At 43.8% G+C, this 16,023-nt stretch overlaps 2 protein-coding genes across 6 annotated transcripts in view; both read left to right on the top strand.

Annotated features, from left to right (window-relative positions):
• The window catches only part of LOC116368270 (uncharacterized), a 12,167-nt gene extending 2,132 nt beyond the window's left edge, over positions 1-10,035 (top strand). Inside the window, exons 1-2 of one of the 5 annotated variants that reach the window (XR_004208498.1) lie at positions 1-7,683; positions 8,332-10,035. The exon at positions 1-7,683 is cut by the window's left edge and continues 2,129 nt beyond it. Coding sequence is in view for 1 of the 5 variants with exons in the window: in XM_031819158.1 (XP_031675018.1) it covers positions 7,458-7,719; positions 7,756-8,408 (915 nt within the window). In the remaining 4 variants the exon portion in view is untranslated. Of the gene's footprint in view, positions 7,720-7,755 lie in introns of all 5 variants that reach the window. The other 4 variants (XR_004208496.1, XR_004208495.1, XR_004208497.1 and 1 more) reach the window with 4 other exon arrangements.
• Positions 1-10,661, top strand: part of LOC109876385 (caldesmon, smooth muscle-like) — an 18,409-nt gene extending 7,748 nt beyond the window's left edge. The window contains exon 6 of the mRNA XM_031819159.1: positions 10,286-10,661. Within this exon, the coding sequence (XP_031675019.1) occupies positions 10,286-10,311 (26 nt within the window). The 3' untranslated portion in view covers positions 10,312-10,661. The remainder of the gene's footprint in view (positions 1-10,285) is intronic.
• The last annotated feature ends 5,362 nt before the right edge of the window (positions 10,662-16,023 follow it).

Genomic DNA, 16,023 nt, shown 5'->3' with positions numbered 1-16,023 from the left:
CTTCTGTAGTTTATTACACAGCTTCCTGTATCACGATGACCCTTCTGTAGTTTATTACACAGCTTCCTGTATCATGATGACCCTTCTGTAGTTTATTACACAGCTTCCTGTATCACGATGACGCTTCTGTAGTTTATTACACAGCTTCCTGTATCACCAAGACCCTTCTGTAGTTTATTACACAGCTTCCTGTATCACGATGACCCTTCTGTAGTTTATTACACAGCTTCCTGTATCACAATGACCCTTCTGTAGTTTATTACACAGCTTCCTGTATCACGATGACCCTTCTGTAGTTTATTACACAGCTTCCTGTATCACGATGACCCTTCTGTAGTTTATTACACAGCTTCCTGTATCACGATGACCCTTCTGTAGTTTATTACACAGCTTCCTGTATCACGATGACCCTTCTGTAGTTTATTACACAGCTTCCTGTATCACGAAGACTCTTCTGTAGTTTATTGCATGAAGCACCTTTATCTTACAGTCCTTCATTCTTATCCATTCTGCACCATTGAAGACATTCATCATAAAGCAAACCATGTCCTATCATCATGTCCCATAAGGACCCATGTCCTATCATCATGCCCCATAAGGATCCATGTCCTATCATCATGTCCCAATGAGGACCCATGTCCTATCATCATGTCCCAATGAGGACCCATGTCCTATCATCATGTCCCAATGAGGAACCATGTCCTATCACCGTTTCCCATAAGGATCCATGTCCTATCATCATGTCCCTATGAGGACCCATGTCCTATCATCATGTCCCATAAGGACCCATGTCCTATCATCATGTCCCAATGAGGAACCATGTCCTATCATCATGTCCCATAAGGATCCATGTCCTATCATCATGTCCCATAAGGACCCATGTCCTATCATCATGTCCCATGAGGACCCATGTCCTATCATCATGTCCCATAAGGATCCATATCCTATCATCATGTCCCAATGAGGAACCATGTCCTATCATCATGTCCCATAAGGACCCATGTCCTATCATCATGTCCCATAAGGATCCATGTCCTATCATCATATCCCATTAGGACCCATGTCCTATCATCATGTCCCAATGAGTACACATGTCCTATCATCATGTCCCAATGAGTACACATGTCCTATCATCATGTCCCAATGAGGACCCATGTCCTATCATCATGTCCCAATGAGGACCCATGTCCTATCATCATGTCCCAATGAGGACACACGTCCTATCATCATGTCCCATGTCCTATCATCATGTCCCAATGAGGACCCATGTCATATCATCATGTCCCAATGAGGACCCATGTCCTATCATCATGTCCCAATGAGGACCCATGTCCTATCATCATGTCCCAATGAGGACACATGTCCTATCATCATGTCCCAATGAGGACACATGTCCTATCATCATGTCCCAATGAGGACACATGTCCTATCATCATGTCCCAATGAGGACCCATGTCCTATCATCATGTCCCAATGAGGACCCATGTCCTATACATTCCATTTGCTATTTAAATATTTTTTCAACCAACCTGCAAACTGAAAGTGCTTTTCAAACCAACTGTTCTTGTGTTGTCATTTCCAGTCGGGCCTATGCATCCTTCTGCTGCCTTCTATTGAAGCCACACCTTCTCCCCCTGTATGTCCAACTTCTGCAGCTGTGCCCCTCCCATAGCTCCACTATAGAGGTATAAACACTAGAGGGAAAACTTCATATCTTTTCCACTGACTTTAAAAAATGTTGCATGCAGTCACAGTGTTAAGTTCAAAGTTAGAGTTCTCACTCGAGTCTGGTGTATTAGCTATTAGCTAGGCCCTGCCTCTAACTAGGCTCCACCTCTAACTAGGCTCCACCTCTAGCTAGGCTCCACCTCTAACTAGCCTCCACCTCTAGCTAGGCTCCACCTCTAACTAGGCTCCACCTCTAAATAGGCTCCACCTCTAACTAGCCTCCACATCTAGCTAGCCTCCACATCTAGCTAGCCTCCACATCTAGCTAGGCTCCACCTCTAACTAAGCCCCACCTCTAGCTAGGCTCCACCTCTAGCTAGCCTCCACATCTAGCTAGCCTCCACATCTAGCTAGCCTCCACATCTAACTAGGCTCCACCTCTAACTAGGCTCCACCTCTAGCTAGCCTCCAAATCTAGCTAGGCTCCGCCTCTAGCTAGGCCCTGCCTCTAACTAGGCTCAACCTCTAGCTAGGCTCCACCTCTAGCTAGGCTCCACCTCTCTCACAGCTACACTGCTCTGTCATCCAATGTCCTTCCGTCGCTTCAATCCAGGAATGTACAAGCCCTATTTATTACCCACTGTCATCAGACACTCTACTCCTAACCTCACCCGGGGTGAACACTCCAAGACTAAGACACGAGCAACGCTTAAAAAAATACATCTTTCTATGGAGCAAGAAAGATGTAAATGAGCCGTCTGCATGCATCCAACATCATTGTCTTAAAAGCTCATGATCATAGTTAAAAATCCTAGTTTAAACACCATATTGAAGTAAATATCCTGGCATAGCCTACTGCACTGCAGCCCTTGATTGGAAGCTTATTTAACATACAAATCTCTAGCTATATGATAACTGAAATCAATCTATTGAGGTTTATTCATCTACTTAATGAGAAGATTGAGCAGCAATATTCTGGTGTGTGTGGAGTTCAAAGTCAGACATCAGTTGTTCTTGAGGAACCGAATCCCCTGGCAGTTTTATTAAAGTCCTTCCCTTCCCCGTCCTGATTTTTGCGGTTAATCAGCCCCCTCTGGAACACAGCTGACATCTTCCCCAGCGGCTTCTCTGCAGCCTCTTTAATCTTTCTGGCATCAAAGCGCGGACTGTAGAGGAGAAGCGGCAGACGGCTGGCAAAAGAGGGGACGACCTCCATCTCATTCTCTTTCTGCTGATTGACTTTCCGTGTCTTATTGGTCTGCTCTCTCTGGTCTTTCTTCTTGTCGGAACCATCGGGAGCTTTGCTAGCTTTGATCTGCTGCATGATTGCTTCCTTGGTAGAGAACATGTGGAAGAGCATGGCATCCCACATTTTCATTGCTCTGGGCGCCTCTGTCTCCTTCAGCACTTCTTTGCCCTTCTCAGAGTGGTCTTTGACTTTTGCTGAAGAAGCTTGACTAGATTTGGCCTGGTCAGTGTTCTTACTGTAGATGGCGCCATCCCTGCGGACAGATTCGGGCTCTGGCTCCGGGAACTGAGGTTCCTCTGGTTCAACGACCATGTGTTTTTTGAGGCGCGACCAGCCACTGAACATGGTCTTCATACTTTTAGGTTTCAGTGCATTCAGTGCAGCGTTAGCAAGGCTAGGTTTAGCGGTTGGAGCTTGGGGCTTGTCTACTTTGTCTACATTGTCAACAGTCGAAGATGCAGTTGATATCGTAGACTTCGTACAGGGTGTCTCTTGACGTCTGGCTGCTTTCCCCTGTGCACCTGATGCACTGACTTCCACATCTTCCATTGTGTCTGTCTCTGTCTGTCCAGTCTTTGGCTGAGATGGCGATGACATTCCTCTGTTTGTGGGCAGGGATTTTATAGAGGCTGAGGCCTGAGGCAGAGAGGCAGGATTGGAAGAGTCAATCACTTTGGAAACGGCAGGTAGTTTTATCACAGTGTCTACGGCAGTGGTTGGGGTTGGGGACGATATACGTTCTATAGCAGGCTTTGTGGAAGTGGTGTTAGTCAATTTAGGCTCTGGTGTCGGTTTTAGGGAGGCAATAGCTTCAATGTCATGCTTCGTCAAGGGTTTAGCTTCAGTAGAAGGGTTTAACCAAGGTCTAGTGGGACTAAAGCAACTTCTTGATGCCATAACCTTTGCAGCAGGTCTAGCTTCAACAGTAGGGCTGAAGCAGGATCTACTTTCTATAGTAGGTGTTGTTGAAGGTTGTACATTTATGGTAGGCTTGTTAGCTGGTTTAGGTTCTGGTGCAGGTTTTGTGAAGTCTCTAGTTTCCGTATTATTCTGTGTAAAGGGTTTAGCTTCAATAAAAGGGCTTAAGGTGGTTTCTCTTTCTATGGGCTTTGGGGAAGGTGGTACATATACTGTAGGCTTGTTAGCTGGTTTAGGCTCTGGGGATGATTTAGCAAAGACTCTGGTTTCCATATTGTGCTGTATAATGGGTATAGCTTCAACAGTAGGGCTGAAGCAGGGTCTAGTTTCTCTAGTAGGTTCTGTTGAAGGTTGTACATATACTGTAGGCATGTTAACTGGTTTAGGCTCTGGGGATGATTTAGCAAAGACTCTAGTTTCCATATTGTGCTGTATAATGGGTATAGCTTCAACAGTAGGGCTGAAGCAGGGTCTAGTTTCTGTAGTAGGTTCTGTTGAAGGTTGGACATTTACGGTAGGCTTATTTGTTGCATGGTTAGGTTCTGTAACAGATTTAGGTTCCATAGGTGTTGTTGACCATGGTCTGTTATGTCTACGTGGCGGTGTAGAAGGTAGGACTTTTATGGTAGGTTTGTTAGGAAGCACTGACACCGGTTTTGGGGAGGCGTTAGCCTCTATGACTGGCTTCATAAAGGGTTTAGCTTCAATAGTAGGGCTAAAAGAGTCTGCGGTAGGTTTTGTTGAAGGTTGTACATTTATGGTAGTTATATTAGCCCAGACAGGTTCAAGGGATTTTGGTGAGGCTTTAGCTTCTGCAACAGATTTTGTAAAGGGTTTAGTTTCTAAAGCAGGGGTTGAGGGAGGTATGGACTCTATTATGGGAGGTGTGGGAGGTTGTACAATTATTATAGGCCTGTTAGTATGTGGGACAGGTTTTGGAGAGGAACAATTGTTGTAAACAGGCTTTGTAAAATGCTTAGCTTGTAAAGTAGGGCTTATTGGGGATCTAATTTCTGTGGATGGCTGTGCACTTATGATAGTTGAGTTAGTACGTGTAGGCTCTAGGGATGGTTTCAGCCAAGCTCCATTTGCTACAATAGGGTTTGTAAATTGTTTACCTTCGTTCGTAGAGCTGGCTGAGAATCTTGTTTCAGTAGTGGACTTGGTGGAAGGTTTTTCATCAATGGTAGATTTTGTAGATTGTCTGCATTCAATTGCTTTGTGGGAGTTGGTTTCTACAAAATGCTTCCTGGTATGGTTTGCATGGTACTGCATGGTACTGGGCAGAATATTTTCTGGAGTAGACTTGCCAGGTTGTACAGGTTCTATTAAATGCTCGTTGGGGAGTTGGGCTTCTATGCTAGGCATGCTAGAGAGTTGGGCTACTATGCTAGGTGGGCTGGGAAGTTGGACTACTATGCTAGGTGGGCTGGGAAGTTGGGCTACTATGATAGGTGGGCTGGGAAGTTGGGCTACTATGATAGGTGGGCTGGGAAGTTGGGCTACTATGATAGGTGGGCTGGGAAGTTGTGCTATTTTGGTAGGTGGGCTAGGAAGTTTAGTTCCAGTGATAGGTGTGCATGAATGTTGGTTTTCTATAGTAGGTTTGGTGAGGACTTGGGTTCCTGTTTCAATGGTAGGTGTTTCAATAGTAGGTGAATGAGAGAGTTGAGTTCTTATGGTTGGCACACTAGGCTTGCTAGGTAGTTTGGTGTCTATGGTAGGCTTGCCTGGTAGTATAGTTGCTGTGGTAGGTTTGCTGGGGAGTTGGCTTCCTATATCAGGGTTGTTGGGGACTCCTATGACAGGTTTTCTGGGTAGTTTAGTGTCTGTGCTAATATTAGCCTTGACAGAAAGATGCATGACTGTGGGATCTGCCTCTGACTTTCCACTGTGTCGGGGAATATTTGCTACAGTTGAATTTTGTGAAACTTCAGCATTTGGAATGCTGAAAGGAAACAGCGACTTTGACACAACATTCCTACCTATCGGGAATGAAGGAGTTTCATTTAGCTGAAATGGAGCTGGTCTGGTTGTGTGTACCACACCTGCTTTATGTGCCAGTCTTGGAACCTCAGAATGAGAGGCCATTGGTGTGGGGACTTCACTGGTGGCTGGTGGAAGAGTTAACTGTCCGAGGGCCAATAGAAGTTCAGGTTTTGTTATGTCCACAATAGGTGTTATATCAGGTTGTATTGCATAAGCAGGTGCTTCAGATTTGTTAACATCTGATGTATTGGGTTTAAATATGGCTGCCTTATCTGTCGGTGTCTGAGAACAGCCAGTTGCAGCTAAAGGTGTTGAAAGTGAAGGTGCTGGAACAGTAGAATGCTGCCCTTGCAAGGTAGGTTTCTGTTGTTCTCTGTTGGGTGTGTTTGATCCTAAGGGGGATGTTTCAGGTTTAGAGATTAAAGGAGGACGAGGCCCATTTGGTAATCCATTAGTCTGTGCTGTGGATGGTGATGGTGTTGATTCATTAGCTTTAGGTCCAGAAGGACCATAGTATGTCCGGATCCCACCATAGGCAACATACTCAGCCGGAGTCAGTCCGTAATATGTTGACCGTGTTTTAGGTTTTTTGGATGTAGGGGTCTTTTGATGCTCTATCAATGGTGCCAAAACTTTACGTAAGCCAATTATAGGAGAGTCTGGGTATCTAGGGGTCAATGGAGATTGAGGTGATGAAATCATTGGCGTTAGCACAGTGTTTGGAGGTGGTTGTGCTGAGATCATTGGCACAGTGGGTCCGTTTGGTGGAGCTGAAATCGTTGGCGCTTTGTATCCATTTGAAGCTGTCTTTGGTATCCTTTTGGGGGACAATGGGGTCTGTAGCTTTTGATACTCAGGTCGGGTTCCATATTCAGTTGTTTCATCCATTTTATCTTTCTGCATATGAGGTTCTGTAAACTTGACTTTTGGCTTGGAAACTGCACTGTCGCGTGCAGCCATCTTTGATTCTAGAATCTCATTGGGAGTTCTCTCAGCCATAGATCTTTCAGTGGTGGTTGTGCTTCCACTAGTCTGGTTTCTATCCCCACTGGTTGGACCTTGTGAAAGTTCCACTGAGCCGGCACAGGCAGATCCAGCTGATTTTGGTTGTTCACTGGCTGTGGAGCGAGTTTGGGCTGCACTTGTAACAGGCATTGATGGGGGTGATTTGACTGTACTGTTAACTGGCATTGATGGGGGTGAATTGACTCTGCTGGCAACAGGAATTGCTAGGGGAGTTTGGGCTGTACTGGGAACAGTCATCGCCGGGGGAGATTTAACTCTACACATAACAGGCATGGGTGACTTTTGTCTCTGTGTGTTTATGACTGAGGCATGTACGTCTTGATAGGAGCTGAAGGCAGGAGATATAGTAGTCATACATCTGAGCATAGTAGTTGTATCCTGTATCTCCTTGTATCTGTGTGTCTCTTTGTTTACAACCAAAGCATGTACATCTTGATAGGAGCTGAATGCAGAAGATATCGTAGCCATAGACCGTTCCATGTTGGTTGTTATTCCATTAGTCTGAGTTGTACTTCTTTCAACACTGGTCAGACCTTGTAAATGTTTGTCAGCGTTAGATCCTATTGGTTTTAGTGCTTCTGCTGCAGCTGAGGGAATATTGCTTGTAATGGTAACAGGCATTGAAGGAGGAGATTTAACTCTACTGTTAACAGGTATTGCTGAGGGAGATTTAACTCTACTGTTAACAGGTATTGCTGAGGGTGTTTGGGCTGTACTGGTTATATGTATTCCTGAGGGAGATTTGACTCTACTGTTAAGAGGTATTGCTGAGGGTGTTTGGGCTGTACTGGTTATATGTATTCCTGAGGGAGATTTAACTCTACTGTTAACAGGTATTGCTGAGGGAGATTTAACTCTACTGTTAACAGGTATTGCTGAGGGAGATTTAACTCTACTGTTAACAGGTATTGCTGAGGGTGTTTGGGCTGTACTAGTTATATGTATTCCTGAGGGAGATTTAACTCTACTGTTAACAGGTATTGCTGAGGGTGTTTGGGCTGTACTGGTTATATGTATTCCTGAGGGAGATTTAACTCTACTGTTAACAGGTATTGCTGAGGGTGTTTGGGCTGTACTGGTTATATGTATTCCTGAGGGAGATTTAACTCTACTGTTAACAGGTATTGCTGAGGGTGTTTGGGCTGTACTGGTTATATGTATTCCTGAGGGAGATTTAACTCTACTGTTAACAGGTATTGCTGAGGGTGTTTGGGCTGTACTGGTTATATGTATTCCTGAGGGAGATTTAACTCTACTGTTAACAGGTATTGCTGAGGGTGTTTGGGCTGTACTGGTTATATGTATTCCTGAGGGAGATTTAACTCTACTGTTAACAGGTATTGCTGAGGGTGTTTGGGCTGTACTGGTTATATGTATTGCCGAGGGAGATTTAACTCTACTGTTAACAGGTATTGCTGAGGGTGTTTGGGCTGTACTGGTTATATGTATTCCTGAGGGAGATTTGACTCTACTGTTAAGAGGTATTGCTGAGGGTGTTTGGGCTGTACTGGTAATAGCCATTGGTGACTTGATTCTCTGTGTGACGTGTACATCCTGACAGGAGCTGAACATAGAAGATAAATTAGCCATAGATCCTCCCATGGTAGTTGTAATTCCATTATTCTGGAATATGTCTGTATCTGAACGAGATCCAATTGGTTTCAGTTGTTCGGTTGCTGCTGAGAGAGCACTGGTAACAGTCATTGGTGACTTGTATTTCTCTGTCTCTGTGTTTACGACCGAGGCGTGCACATCCCGAGAGGAGAAGAATATTGGACTTGCAGCGAACAGGAGTGGATTGGCTTTCGATATCTCAAAAACAGGTGTCAGTCTTCCCATTGTGGGATGGTGTGAGGGTGTTTTCGATCTTCCAGAAGGGGTCTTTGCCACGGAAACTTTATATGGGATAGCCGGCTCACTTTGATGACAAGTCAGTGGTGATTTCTCCCTGTGTATCGTGGATAACGATGCTCCTTGATACAATATATTCACTCCTGTTATGTCTGGAAGTGCAGGCTTGGAGATTTCGTAAAACGTTGCCTTGGATGTGTAAATCATTGTTTGTGGGATGATGTCAGACGGTTTGACTTTACAGGAATCAGCTTGATTTATTTGCATGCTGACCGTCTTAGAAGCCGCTTTGCTCATAATGTGATCTTCAGAACCAAGGTTATTAGTGACCAAAGCTGGTGTGTGCTTTGGAACATCATCCTTTGGCTTACTGGGTGTCGTCACCTGATGGGTTGAGGTCAGAGGTTGTGTCTGAAGGGTTGGCACTGACATCAGTACTGGAGCAGGAAGTGGGACTGGACCTTGGACCTGAGCGGGTAATGGTGCCAGACCCGGACCCAGGCTCGGACCACTAGGTACTGGTGGGGAAAGAGTCATAACATGAGTTGATATCTTAGGGGAACATGGAGTTGGGGGAGTTGACTGTGGTACACTGGGGACTGAGTCTGGAGCTACTGTTGCCGTGGCCACCGACCCAGACGAAGGCGGAGGCGGAGGCGGAGGCGAGGGTGGCATCATGCTTTCTGTGTCGTCATCGTCAAACATAAACGACGAGCACTCAAAGAGGGGCGCCACCTGGTTCTCTGATGTCTGCATGGGAGCGGTGTAGTCCAGGGGGGGAAAGACCCCTGTCTGGCTGTAAGGATTGTTACCATATGGACCACTGGGGGGGAACGAGAACGGAGAGGGGGGGTGTGGATCATACAGAGGCCTAATGGGGAAACTGAAGTCCGGTGACCGGGGAGGAGTCGAGTGTGTGTCGCTGTGCTCGAGGTCCGAAGCTTCGTGTACGGGGGACAGACAGGAGCGGAAGGGGATGGGAGTCTGGGAGGGTCGGGCTTTCTTCTTGGCACTCTTCTTGATGAGTTTCTGCAGCCGGGCATTGGCCTTGTCTGGTTTGGGCAGCAGGGGAGGGGGAGGCTGGGAGGGGTCGGGAAGGTCCGGCTGGAGTCCATTGCTGTACCTGACTGCCATCAGCGTTTCATTTCAACCCCCTGAAAAGACAAAACATCAAGCAGAAAGAATTAAATGACAAAATGATATATTTATTTGAAATAAATCTACCAAAACTTTAACCGGGGTGGCAGGGTAGTCTAGTGGTTAGAGCGTTGGACTAGCAACCGGAAGGTTGCAAGTTCAAACCCCCGAGCTGACAAGGTACAAATCTGTCGTTCTGCCCCTGAACAGGCAGTTAACCCACTGTTCCTAGGCCGTCACTGAAATTAAGAATTTGTTCTTAACTGACTTGCCTAGTAAAAAAAAAAATCCACGTCTTTACTTTTTTTGTGAGCTTCTATTAAGAGAAAATTCATTACAAACTGACAACATTTGAAACCAACAGAAGATGCCACGTACTAGTGTGTTACTGTAATGAATAGAAATGAATCATTGACATCCCTCTTCTCTTCCTGGTTTGTTTTTCAGCTGGACAATGCCTTGAGGAATTGTGAAGAACAGACGTTGGACTGTGATTATTTCGACGATCACTTCACATCATATTTATCATTCATTTCATTTAGCCGACATTTGTCTCTTAAAAACTATGTTTAGATCAACATGTCTGAAGCATATGCAGTATGTTATGTGTACCAGTTGATTTTCTCTATAGCAACACACTGCCAACCTGGTATAAAATGATTCACAAACGGTCAAAAATATACAATTATGCAAAAATATTCATGTTTGTACTCGTTTATTTTGGACAATCTTATCCATGATGTATTTTAGTGAATAATGTGTTTTCGTTTTACTATTTGTTAACTTTAATTTTAAAAAAATGTAATAAAGTAAATGAATGAGGTAAATGTGCCATTGTGTGATATAACGTATGAACAGTATTTAAACAGTCAAGTCCTATTTCTGTGGTTCTATCAATTATTACTGATCCTGTGGCATGTTGTTTCCATTAGTAGGTGAGGTCATGGTATTACTGATCCTGTGGCATGTTGTTTCCATTAATAGGTGAGGTCATGGTATTACTGATCCTGTGGCATGTTGTTTCCATTAGTAGGTGAGGTCATGGTATTACTGATCCTGTGGCATGTTGTTTCCATTAGTAGGTGAGGTCATGGTATTACTGATCCTGTGGCATGTTGTTTCCATTAGTAGGTGAGGTCATGGTATTACTGATCCTGTGGCATGTTGTTTCAGTAATGTGGGCCAGCTGTCCTGCTCCTTATTTAACCACTGCTAACGGCTCTATGAAAACTGCTTTAGATAGATTTGGTATCCCATGACAACCGGCTCGTTTAAAAATACGTTCTTAAAGGGCTTCGGTATCCCTGGGGGGGTACTGGGTAACATTATAAAACCTCAATAGTTGAAATAGACAATAGAAGTCCCTTTGGTGTCTACTTTAAAAGGATCGTAATATGTGAGGCAAGTATAAACATGTCTCCATATGAAGTTATACACTGCTCAAAAAAATAAAGGGAACACTCATAACACAAGATAAAGACCTAGGGGTGTAATATATTCACATATATGTTAGACTGATGATAAAGACATGTAATACACTGCTCAAAAAAATAAAGGGAACACTATAATAACACATCCTAGATCAAATACCTTTTTTCTCTATATAGTTGAATGTGCTGACAACAAAATCACACAAAAATTATCAATGGAAATCAAATTTATCAACCCATGGAGGTCTGGATTTGGAGTCACACTCAAAATTAAAGTGGAAAACCACACTACAGGCTGATCCAACTTTGATGTAATGTCCTTAAAACAAGTCAAAATGAGGCTCAGTAGTGTGTGTGTGGCCTCCACATGCCTGTATGACCTCCCTACAACGCCTGGGCATGCTCCTGATGAGGTGGCGGATGGTCTCCTGAGGGATCTCCTCCCAGACCTGGACTAAAGCATCCGCCAACTTCTGGACAGTCTGTGGTGCAACGTGGCGTTGGTGGATGGAGCGAGACATGATGTCCCAGATGTGCTCAATTGGATTCAGGTCTGGGGAACGAGCGGGCCAGTTCATAGCATCAATGCCTTCCTCTTGCAGGAACTGCTGACACACTCCAGCCACATGAGGTCTAGCATTGTCTTGCATTAGGAGGAACCCAGGGCCAACCACCCCAGCATATGGTCTCACAAGGGGTCTGAGGATCTAATCTCGGTACCTAATTGCAGTCAGGCTACCTCTGGCGAGCACATGGAGGGCTGTGCAGGCCCCCCAAAGAAATGCCACCCCACACCATGACTGACCCACCGCCAAACCGGTCATGCTGGAGGATGTTGCAGGCAGCAGAACGTTCTCCACGGCGTCTCCAGACTCTGTCACGTCTGTCACATGTGCTCAGTGCGAACCTGCTTTCATCTGTGAAGAGCACAGGGCGCCAGTGGCGAATTTGCCAATCTTGGTGTTCTCTGGCAAATGCCAAACGTCCTGCACGGTGTTGGGCTGTAAGCACAACCCCCACATGTGGACGTCGGGCCCTCATACCACCCTCATGGAGTCTGTTTCTGACCGTTTGAGCAGACACATGCACATTTGTGGCCTGCTGGAGGTCATTTTGCAGGGCTCTGGCAGTGCTCCTCCTGCTCCACCTTGCACAAAGGTGGAGGTAGCGGTCCTGCTGCTGGGTTGTTGCCCTCCTACGGCCTCCTCCACGTCTCCTGATGTACTGGCCTGTCTCCTGGTAGCGCCTCCATGCTCTGGACACTACGCTGACAGACATAGTAAACCTTCTTGTCACAGCTCGCATTGATGTGCCATCCTGGATGAGCTGCACTACCTGAGCCACTTGTGTGGGTTGTAGACTCCGTCTCATGCTACCACTAGAGTGAAAGCACCGCCAGCATTCAAAAGTGACCAAAACATCAGCCAGGAAGCATAGGAACTGAGAAGTGGTCTGTGGTCACCACCTGCAGAACCACTCCTTTATTGGGGGTGTCTTGCTAATTGCCTATAATTTCCACCTGTTGTCTATTCCATTTGCACAACAGCATGTGAAATTCATTGTCAATCAGTGTTGCTTCCTAAGTGGACAGTTTGATTTCACAGAAGTGTGATTGACTTGGAGTTACATTGTGTTGTTTAAGTGTTCCCTTTATTTTTTTTGAGCAGTGTATATCTAGGTAAAAACCTTGGCAGGTGTTCTAAGGGGATATTGTTACCTAATACAGCTTGTTTGTTGGTTTCTTACTGGTTAAACATAATCATATTACATAACGGAAATGATAACATCCGATCTTCATTTTAAAATCAAGGTTTTGGTGGTTCAATCGGTTTTGGAACAACACTTGATTGTGATTGTACCCTTCACACTGGATCAACCAAGGAAATCTGGATCATGCACACTAATCTGGATCAACCACACTAATCTGGATCAACCACGCTAATCTGGATCAACCACACTAATATGGATCAACCACACTAATCTGGATCAACCACGCTAATCTGGATCAACCACACTAATATGGATCAACCACGCTAATCTGGATCAACCACAGTAATATGGATCAACCACGCTAATCTGGATCAACCACACTAATCTGGATCAACCACACTAATCTGGATCAACCACGCTAATCCGGACCACCACTCTAATCTGGATCAACCACGCTAATCTGGATCAACCATGCTAATCTGGAACAACCACTCTAATCCGGATCACCACTCTAATCCGGATTAAACACGCTAATCTGGATCAACCACGCTAATTTGGATCAACCATGCTAATCTGGATCAGGCACGGGCACAGATAGAGTCCTAGTGGTGCTGTAGCACCAGCCCTTTTGCCCTACTATGAACAAACAGCCTGGCCTCAGAGTGAGACGAAATACACTTGACCTATTTCTGAGCACCTCCAAGACGTATGATACCTACTAATGGTGTAGTTACTTGAGACAGAAACAAATGTTGGGAGGTTGGTCGGGGAGGATGGGTTGATGTTCTCCGCGACAGTCTAGCAATCCAAATGCACGTTTTGAGTTACGTCGGCGTAAAATCAGATTATATATCTAACTAGCTGATTAATCTAGACTACATTAGAGATGATCAGATTATATATCTAACTAGCTGATTAATCTAGACTACATTAGAGATGATCAGATTATATATCTAACTACCTGATTCATCTAGACTACATTAGAGATGATCAGATTATATATCTAACTACCTGATTCATCTAGACTACATTAGAGATGATCAGATTATATATCTAACTAGCTGATTCATCTAGACTACATTAGAGATGATCAGGTGATATAACTAACTAGCTGATTCATCTAGCCTACATTGGAGATGATCAGGTGATTTAACTAACTAGCTGATTCATCTAGCCTACATTAGAGATGATCAGGTGATTTAACTAACTAGCTGATTCATCTAGCCTACATTAGAGATGATCAGATGATATATCTAACTAGCTGATTCATCTAGGCTACATAAGAGATGATCAGATGATATAACCAACTAGTTGATTCATCTAGCCTACATTACAGATGATCAGATGGTATAACTAACTAGCTGATTTATATAGCCTACATTAGAGATGATCAGGTGATATAACTAACTAGCTGATTCATCTAGCCTACATAAGAGATGATCAGATGATATAACCAACTAGTTGATTCATCTAGACTACATTACAGATGATCAGATGGTATAACTAACTAGCTGATTCATTTAGCCTACATTACAGATGATCAGATGGTATATCTAACTAGCTGATTCATTTAGCCTACATTACAGATGATCAGGTGACATTAACATACCCAACCCAGGAGGGGTTGTAGCAAAGAGGTAATTTTTATGACTCCCTTTCATTTGTTGTTTTAGCTAGCTTAGTCTTTTTTTTGTGGTTGAATTCACTTAGATCACTTGCCCTGTCAACGGTCTGTGCAACCTGTGTCCTGCAGTGGAGGATCCTTAGGGGAGGACCATCCTACTCAGTGTATTTCAGATTATAATATGTTGAAGTATCCTTTTTAGATAAAACTGTACTACATACAGTGTCTTCAGAAAGTATTCATACCCCTTGACTTATTTCACATTTTGTTTCTGTTAAAGCCTGAATTCAAAATGGATTACATTTATTTTTCTCTCACCCATCTACACACAATATCCCATAATGACAAATTGAAAACATATATAAAATATACATATACATATACACAATATATATATATATATTGAAAATTAAATACAGAAATATCTCATTTACATAAGTATTCACATGTCTTTGTTATGACGCTACAAATTGATCTCAGGATAAATTAAATTGGACATGATTTAGAAAGGAGCACACCTGTCTATACAAGGTCCCACTGTTGTCAGATCCCAAACTATAGCATGAAGTCCAATAAACTGCCAGTAGATCTCTGAGAGAGAGAACTGTGATGAGGTATATATATCTGGGGAAGGGTATTAAACTATTTCTACAGTGTTGACAGTTTCCAAGAGCACAGTGGTCTCCATCATTGGGAAACGGAAACACTATGGAACTACCCAGACTATGTTGTGTTTGTGTCTGAATTTAAAATGGATTCAATTGAGATCGTGTGTCACTGATCTACCACAATATGCCATAATGTGAAAGTGGAATATTGTTTGGAGAACATTGTTTGTCGAACATTTTTTAAATGAATTAAAAATGAAAAGCTGAAATGTCTTTAGTCAATAAGTATTCAACCCCTTCGTTATGGAAAGCCTAAATAAGTTCAGAAGGAAACATGTGGTTCATAAAATGTCTAATAAATTGCATGGACTCATTCCGTGTTCAGTAACAGTGGTTAACATTCTTTATTAATGACTACCCCATATCTGTACCCCAGATATACAATCCTTTTTAAGTTCCCTCAATTGAGTAGCGAATTTGAAGCACAGACTCAACCTCAAAGACCAGGGAAGTTTTCAATGCCTCGCAAAGAAGGGCAACAACACTTCCAGCTTGGTGAATGATCAATTAGGCTTCGGATGGTGCATCAATACACCCAGTCACTACAAAGATACAGGCATCTTTCCTAACTCAGTTGCCGGAGAGGAAGGAAACTGCTCAGGCATTTCAACATGAGGCCAATGGTGACTTTAATACAGTTAGACTTTAATGTATTTACTTGTATTTACTTTGCCATCATGGCCTTTTTGCCTTTACCTCCCTTCTCACCTCATTTGCTCACATTGTATATAGACTTGTTTATACTGCATTATT

This window comes from Oncorhynchus kisutch, unplaced genomic scaffold (genome assembly GCF_002021735.2).
Source record: "Oncorhynchus kisutch isolate 150728-3 unplaced genomic scaffold, Okis_V2 scaffold1901, whole genome shotgun sequence".
NCBI lineage: Eukaryota > Metazoa > Chordata > Actinopteri > Salmoniformes > Salmonidae > Oncorhynchus > Oncorhynchus kisutch.
Note: the sequence above shows the minus strand (reverse complement) of the source record. Positions and strands in the feature narration are given on the sequence as shown.